This window comes from Pangasianodon hypophthalmus, chromosome 8, assembly GCF_027358585.1.
Source record: "Pangasianodon hypophthalmus isolate fPanHyp1 chromosome 8, fPanHyp1.pri, whole genome shotgun sequence".
Lineage (NCBI taxonomy): Eukaryota > Metazoa > Chordata > Actinopteri > Siluriformes > Pangasiidae > Pangasianodon > Pangasianodon hypophthalmus.
In genome coordinates this window covers 12,988,292-12,995,713 of record NC_069717.1, presented here as the reverse complement: position 1 = coordinate 12,995,713, position 7,422 = coordinate 12,988,292, and the positions used below count along the sequence as shown (strand labels likewise).

The 7,422-nt window shown below is 38.9% G+C and overlaps 1 protein-coding gene across 4 annotated transcripts; it reads left to right on the top strand.

Moving 5' to 3' along the window:
- The first annotated feature begins 1,753 nt into the window (after positions 1-1,753).
- Positions 1,754-6,754, top strand: mapre1a (microtubule-associated protein, RP/EB family, member 1a). 4 transcript variants are annotated; one of them, XM_026942617.3, is made up of 8 exons: positions 1,754-1,916; positions 3,086-3,208; positions 3,387-3,532; positions 3,680-3,842; positions 4,533-4,571; positions 4,721-4,812; positions 6,221-6,373; positions 6,470-6,754. In XM_026942617.3, the coding sequence occupies exons 2-8, from the start codon at positions 3,088-3,090 to the stop codon at positions 6,521-6,523; spliced, it is 768 nt and encodes a 255-aa protein (XP_026798418.1). In that variant the 5' UTR covers positions 1,754-1,916; positions 3,086-3,087; the 3' UTR covers positions 6,524-6,754. The 4 variants fall into 4 exon arrangements, with proteins under 4 accessions (XP_026798418.1, XP_026798261.1, XP_026798186.1 ...); XM_026942460.3 differs by having other exon boundaries at positions 1,756-1,947; positions 3,680-3,875; XM_026942385.3 differs by having other exon boundaries at positions 1,761-1,916; positions 3,680-3,875.
- Positions 6,755-7,422: the final 668 nt, after the last annotated feature.

Below are 7,422 nucleotides of genomic sequence, written 5' to 3'. Positions count from 1 at the left end.
GGTTCCCAACCTTGGTCCTGGAGTACCATCTGTCCTGCACATTTTAGTGTTTTCTCTGCTCCCAGCATACCTGATTCAAACAATCAGCTAATTAACAGGCCTGAGTTGAAGTGGGTGTGTTAGAGCAGTGAAAATACTAAAATTTGCAGGACAGTCCAAGGGTTGGGAACCTGCAATGTAACCTAGCAGGTGAAGTATACCAGTAATGCCCTCTGATGTTTGTAGGGAATAGGAAATAGATTGGTGGCATGGTGGCATAGCAGGTATAGTTTCTGCCTCATAGCTCCAGGGTCTCTGGTTAAATGCTGAGCTCTGGTTACTGTCGGTGCAGAACTTCTGTGCATGTTTTCCCTATGTCTGTGTAGGGTTTCTCTGGGTTCTCCAGTTTCCTCCCACCTCTCATAAACAAACCAGTAGGTTGTATTCCAGCCTCATGCCCAGTGTTCCCAGGATATGCTCTGGATCTACCTCGACCCTGACCAGGATAAACTGTTTCCTGAATGTGAATGAATCAGTAAATTAAAAAAATGAGACAGAGAGCCTTTTCAGACATAGGGAGTGTATTATTTAGCCACCAAAGATCATTGTTTAGTCACTCACCTATTGTAGTATATTGCGGGATTTTATAAGGTTTATTGTCATTGTCAAGGACAACAAAATTGTAATTGCATCTCCAAGGCACGGACGAGTGTGCGCACACACACCCTGCATGCCCTCCTAACTGTCCCCAAGTAACATTTAACATAGTACACTTAACATACACTTACCATCCACTTTATTAGGAACACCTGTACACCTGCACATTTATGCAGTTATCTAATCAGCCAATCGTTTAACCATGGCATGGTTATTGGTGCGAGACAGACTGGTTTGAGTATCTCAGAAACTGCCGATCTCCTGGGAGTTTACACAGAATGGTACAAAAGACAAAAAACATCCTGTGAGCAGAGGGTCTGCAGGCTGAAACACCTTGTTGATGAGAGAGATCAGAGGAGAATGTCTAATTAATTCAAATAAGCACTCTCTACAACTGAGGTGAGCAGAAAAGCATCTCAGAAAGCACAACACATCAAACACTGAGGTGGACGAGCTACGACAGCAGAAGACCACATCAATTTCCCCTCCTGTCAGCCAAGAACAGGAATCTGAGGCTATCATGGGCACACAGGGGAAAAAAACAGGTGATTTTCTAATCTTCAGCTGTCCAGTTTAGGTGAACCTGTGGCCATGATAGCCTCAGATTCCTGTAAAGAGTGATTATTTGAGTCACTACATCCTTCCTGGCAGCTCGAACCAATCTGGCCATTTTCCTCTGACCTCTCTCATCAACAAGACATTTCCACCACATAACTGTTGCCCCCTCGTTTATTTTTTAAAAAAAAAATTTTTGTTTGTTTGTTTGTTTGTTTTTCGCACCATTCTGTGTAAACTCTAGATACTGTTGTGTGTGAAAATCCCAGGAGATAGGCAGTTTTTGAAATACTCAAACCAGCCCATCTGGTACCAACAACCATGTCATGGTTAAAGTCACTGAGAGCACATTTTTTTCCTATACTTATGTTTGATGTGACATTAACTGAAGCTCTTGACCTGTATCCGCATTATTTTATGCATTGTGCTGCTGCCACATGATTGGCTGATTAGATAACTGCATGAATGTGCAGCTGTACAGGTGTTCCTAATAAAGTGGACGGTGAATACATAACAAAGGACCAGCACTTCCACCCCACCCTCCCAACCACTACGACGCTTTCATACGTGACTACAAAATGGCAGCTTTTCTGATTTTTTTTCCACTGGAACCTTTAATTTGACGTGAGGGCGATCACGTGACCACGGGGACACGCCCACAGTAGTAAATGAAGACTGCGTGGATACAGCGGCAGGAGCGGCGGCAGTTTCCAAACCGAGCAACGGTGAGGCTGAGTTTACTCCAGTTTTAACCCGGTGTGTCACGCTGAACGCTGTTTAGTTCATATTTTTTAAATTTAGCAAAATTCGAGCTTGGTAATGGCTTGAAATTAAATTATGTAGTTTGTTTTAATTACTTGCCTAACGAGTTCAATCTGTTTTGTGAATTACATAACATAGGGCGTACATAACGTAGCGCGTGAGCTTAATTTTGTCACCTGGCTGTTTTGGCAAAGTTAGCTTGCATGAGCTAGTAATGAGACCCAAAATAAACTGAGCAAGAAAAGACCACACTTTGTAGAACTCCAGAATGTCCTACCTACAAGATTGCAGCTAGTCATTTTTGTTTCCCCACCACCCTTATCTGACCAGTCAGGTGGAGTTAAAGGAAAACTCCATCCTGAAACACATTAAATCTGTTTATATTACAAATATTTGTGATGTTCTTAGCAATTCTGGTGCTAATTTATTGGTGGATGCTGTATTTTTATTATTTCTTTGAGCAGTTTGTGGTAAAAACAAAAGCAAACGCTTCTTTTCTTATTCACCATTTTTTTGTCCAATGTCTTATTAATGAGAAATCCAATATAGAAATAGTGGAGACAGCAAACATTGGACTCAAGGGTTCAGAATGCAATGCAGCTATATGAGTTTTAGTACAAACTCAGCTTGACTAATTAGCAATCTACAAGATGGCAAGCACGATGACGTTAAAGACAATAATAGCATGAAAGTTAAGCTTTAGAGCCTGAACTGTTAGAATAGAGGGTATAGTTAAGGATATTTGAGAGCTGGACAGACTAAGGACTAAAGCACTGCTGCAGCAGTATCTTTATGTAGTGATGAAGGAAGGGCTAAATCCCACTGGGACCACTGTCTGCAGGTAGTCAACCAGCATTGTGGGTAATGTAGGAAACCATTAACCAAAGTAGACAAATAGAGCAACATGTCAGTGAAAGATGTTTAAACTTAGTCAAGTCAGAGTTTTATTACAAAATAAATTTTGGATGCCATTGAAGACTGTATGTTAATTATAAAGATTAATATGCATGTTGTTCAGGGTGGATTTTTCCTCTAAGGGAAAAGTTTGGGATTTACTATTGCATGGATGAGAATGAAAGAATGATAGACTTTACAATGTTTTCCCCCAATCGCATTTTACCTCCTCTTCCAGTCATGGCTGTGAACGTTTACTCCACGTCAGTAACTAGTGACAATCTCAGTCGCCATGATCTGTTGACCTGGATTAACAGCTCCCTCCACATGAACCATGCCAAGATTGAGCAGCTGTGTACAGGTCAGTCCCTTTACACTGATCCATTTCACTCCAACAGTCTACTTCAGATTATCTTTAACAAGATGAGGGAATGTACACAGAAAGATGATAAATCATCTTAATTTCAGAGCACTCAGACAGAGCAGTGATCACATTCAGTGTGGTCTAGTTCCCTTCTCATTGGAGACTGTGTTCCTAGGTGCTGCATACTGTCAGTTCATGGATATGTTGTTCCCAGCATGTGTGCCATTGAAGAAAGTGAAATTCCAGGCCAAACTGGAGCATGAATATATCCACAACTTTAAAATCCTTCAAGGAAGCTTTAAAAAGCTAGGAGTGAATAAAGTAAGTAAAGACTCGTACCATTACTCATTTGCATATAGTGTAAATGCAATATTCATTCTTTGGGGGGGGAAAAAGAAGTAATAACTCTAATGAACTATGTCTAAAATATTATTTTGTTTCTTTAACATATTCCTGTGTTCTTCATAGATTATTCCAGTGGACAAGCTTGTGAAAGGGAAATTTCAGGATAACTTTGAGTTTGTGCAGTGGTTTAAGAAATTCTTTGATGCTAACTATGATGGAAAGGAGTACGATCCAGAAGCAGCTCGACAGGGGCAGGAGGTCTCTGCCTCCCAGTGTCCGGCTCCAGGTTTGGCCAATAAACCTCGGAAAGGCAGTTTGGGTGAGAGGAAATAAGTTAAGCATAGCAGAATTCAGTATAGCCTCTTTGAGACCCATGATTCTCAAAGTGGGGTCCAGGGACTCCCATGGTTCTGTGAGGCATAGCCACGTCCATGATTTTTTAAAATTTATTACTATTGTCAATGATATTATATGTCATTGAGTTATTATAGCTGTTTGACTTACTTACTTCAATTGAATGGGCTTAATCCAAATCTCAATGACTCAGATACAAGTGAGCCTATCAATTTTGTCAACTTGATCTTAGTGGTTCAGAAAATGAAAGCTCTGTGGTGCCAATAAATAGCCAAAATATTATTGAATACATTTTAATTAATAAAACTAATATTTGAGTAGTTGGATTATGTTCATTAAAATCTATACTGAAGTGGTCTAAGAAATGTTTGTAGATAAAGGGCTTCCTGTCTGAACAAAATTAGAGAACCCCTGTTTTGGTCTGTTACATAGATATTTCCATCTAATATAACATAAACTGTTGATATATTGACCCAGAATACCAAAGCATGTCCCCATTACATATTCCTTAAACTGCTTTTGCATGTACCAATTAATTAATCTTTTTTGTCATTTTCTAATATTTGCCTTGTGTCAGTGCCTGAGTAACTCGCAGTCTAAATGTCATTTTTCTTAATCTCAGAGACACGGATCAGTTCAGCGAAGCCCACAGCTCCAGTTGGTAAGATACGTAAAGTGTGTGTAGCTAAACTGAAGTAGAGTTATTTGCAGCTTTTTTCTGCTTTACTGTTAGAACACTGCACCACTCTGACTAAGATGTATCTTATTGCACATTTGAGTCATTGTGCTGTTTACCATGGTGTTCCCCAGCTCCACAGAGAATGGCTGCAGCTTCTCCCAAGAGGGCAACTCCTCCAGTGCAGAGAACAGATTCAGGGGCCAGAGAAGAGCTCATGCAGATGGTTAGATTTTGCTAAAAAGAACATATACTCAATGATATTTTATGCGCATTTGAAGTAAATCTTGAATGTAATTATATGTCAGAATTCACTAAATTTAGTTAATGATCATAGGAGAATATTCTAGTTCAACCCTTAGCTTTGTGTGGAGCTTTGCAGGTTCTCTCATGGCCATGTGTGGTTCCTCTGTGGGTTCTCCGGTGTCCTCACACATTACAAAAACATGCTGGTAGGTGGATTGGACACTCTAAATTGCCCCTTGGTATGTGTGGGGGTATGTGGGTGCCCTGCGATGAACTGGCCTCATGAGGCAGGTGTACTCCTGGCTTGTTCTCAGTGTTCCTGGTCGGGATGCACCACAACCCTGACAACAATATAGCGGTTATTAATGAATGGGTCAATCCATGTGAAATCACTGGAGGTCTCCCGACTGACCCTCTCACATTTGCTTCATACTTTCTGGAAATAATGTCACTATTCACAATAAACGTTGGTTTCTGAGATATAGAGGGCTTTAAAAGGGGGCATGGCCCTAATTTTACTGTGAAAATAAGTGCTACAGAAAAGGTTACAAAGTTCCCTAAGTCATTAATTTTGAACTATTCGTGCTAGATGCATGACATTCTCAGGGATTTTTTACCCAGTATAAGACATCTTTAACTTCTAAAATAGAAAGTCCACAGTTGCATATTTGCCAATTTATGGCCTGCTGAAAATTGAATAAATAAATCTTTTGAGCAGCTTTGGCTCTCCATATCTTCACATAAGTACACCAGAGCTTTCAACTCTTCATATCTACCATAAAAAGAATTGTTATTATATGAAGTTGATACCTTGAACCGAACTATATTTATTAAGGTATCAAATATTTTACTACAAACGGAAATACAAACATGTTTTGTGCATTTGCTAATGAATACATGCTCTTTCAAAACATGAAAGAATTTTTTTAATACAAATTTTAGCAGGTCATAAATTAAAAACTATGCAATGGCAGACCTTTTAGTTTAGAAGTTAGACATCTTGCACTAGACAGCAATTACTTTCAGATTTCATGCATCTAGCATGAATAGTTCAAAAGTAATGACTTATGGAACTTTGTAACTTTTTCTGTAGAACGCGGTTTTACAGTAAAAATAAGGACACGCGTCTGTCTATATCTCCAACACTAATGCAGATACAAGCCTGAAATGTTGCACACTATTTATTGGGAATAGTGACATAATTTCCAGAAAGTATGAAGCAAGTCAGAGATGGTCAGTCAGGAACATTTTTTTAAAATCTGGTGATTTGAGGTGGATTTACCCGAATGAATTTTCATCCTGCAGCTTATTGAATATAGGTTCAGTAATGTAGCTTCCACTTGTATCTTACCTAGCTTTGCATTCAGTTTCACTTATATTTTCACCAGATCAGTGATCTAAAATGCACCATCGCGGATTTGGAGAAGGAGAGGGACTTTTATTTCAGCAAACTGAGGAACATTGAGCTCACTTGCCAGGAAAAAGAGGGGGAAGCCGATCCCACACTGCAAAAAATAGTTGACATTCTGTATGCCACAGATGTAAGTGTTGCTTACTATTTAAGATGTGTACATATATAATCTCGGACAGTATTGTTTTTAGTCGGCCATTCCATCATTTTGTTGAATTTGTTTCAGCAGGAAGGTTTTGAGATCCCAGAGGAAGGTGCTGGTGAACCAGAAGAGTTTTGAGCAAACTTTAGGCCATTGCCTGATTTAATGTTAAGTTCTTGTTCAAGTGGGTGTGTTTTGCACATGCACATTGCCATCTTCCTTCGGTCAGGTGCCTTTGAGCCTTTGCTTTTGCACACTGACATTTGAATGTTTTATATTTGTAAATGTTCTATTTCTGTGGCTTCAAATATTTATTTTTGAATTAACAGATGACTGATTTAGATGTATTATTAAAGGTGTTTGTTTGTCGCACTTTGTACAGAAGTGGCTTATTGGGGTTTTTAATGCTTACTCTAATATAACACGAGGTTGCTTTAAAGCCTGTTCTGCAAAACTGCGCCCATGAGACCACATCATGCCCTAAACAGTTGCTGTTGGTACATTATGATGCTGTTCTGTTCTCGCTTTTAACTTTACTTTTCTAACATATACATGTTAACTTCCTCATATACATATAATGTGTTGTAAGCTTCTGTTTTGTGGTTTTGCCTCTGGCAGCTTCCCTTTTCTCAGACACTAGTTAGACTTGAAATAAAGTACAAGTACCCTGTTTGCTATATACTAGGATTCTAGGATTCATTCACATTTTTATAGCTTTTACATTCTGATGAAATAAACATAATGGGGATTTTAGGCTGTTTTTTTTTTTTTTTTTTCCTTGCACAAATGTTTTCTATTCTGTTACTTCAGGTGACTTTAATAATAGTTCATACAAAGTTTCATACAAAGCAACAATAAAAATGACAAATGTGATCCAATATATAGGGAATCAAACTGACTCAGAACAAAAACTACACTGTGCTAGAACATGCATAGATGCTTTAAAACATTAAGGTATTGCTCAGATGATAATGTTAAGGGTATCTTTACAGGGACATAACATGCATAACGTGGTGGATCTGTAGATCCCTAGTAGG

Coding starts and splice junctions, on each gene's coding strand:
- mapre1a (XM_026942460.3), top strand. CDS start 3,088: ATGGCTGTGAACGTTTACTCCACGTCAGTAACTAGTGACAATCTCAGT. Junction 3,209..3,386: donor GATTGAGCAGCTGTGTACAG/GTCAGTCCCTTT, acceptor CTGTGTTCCTAG/GTGCTGCATACTGTCAGTTC. Junction 3,876..4,532: donor ACCTCGGAAAGGCAGTTTGG/GTGAGAGGAAAT, acceptor TCTTAATCTCAG/AGACACGGATCAGTTCAGCG.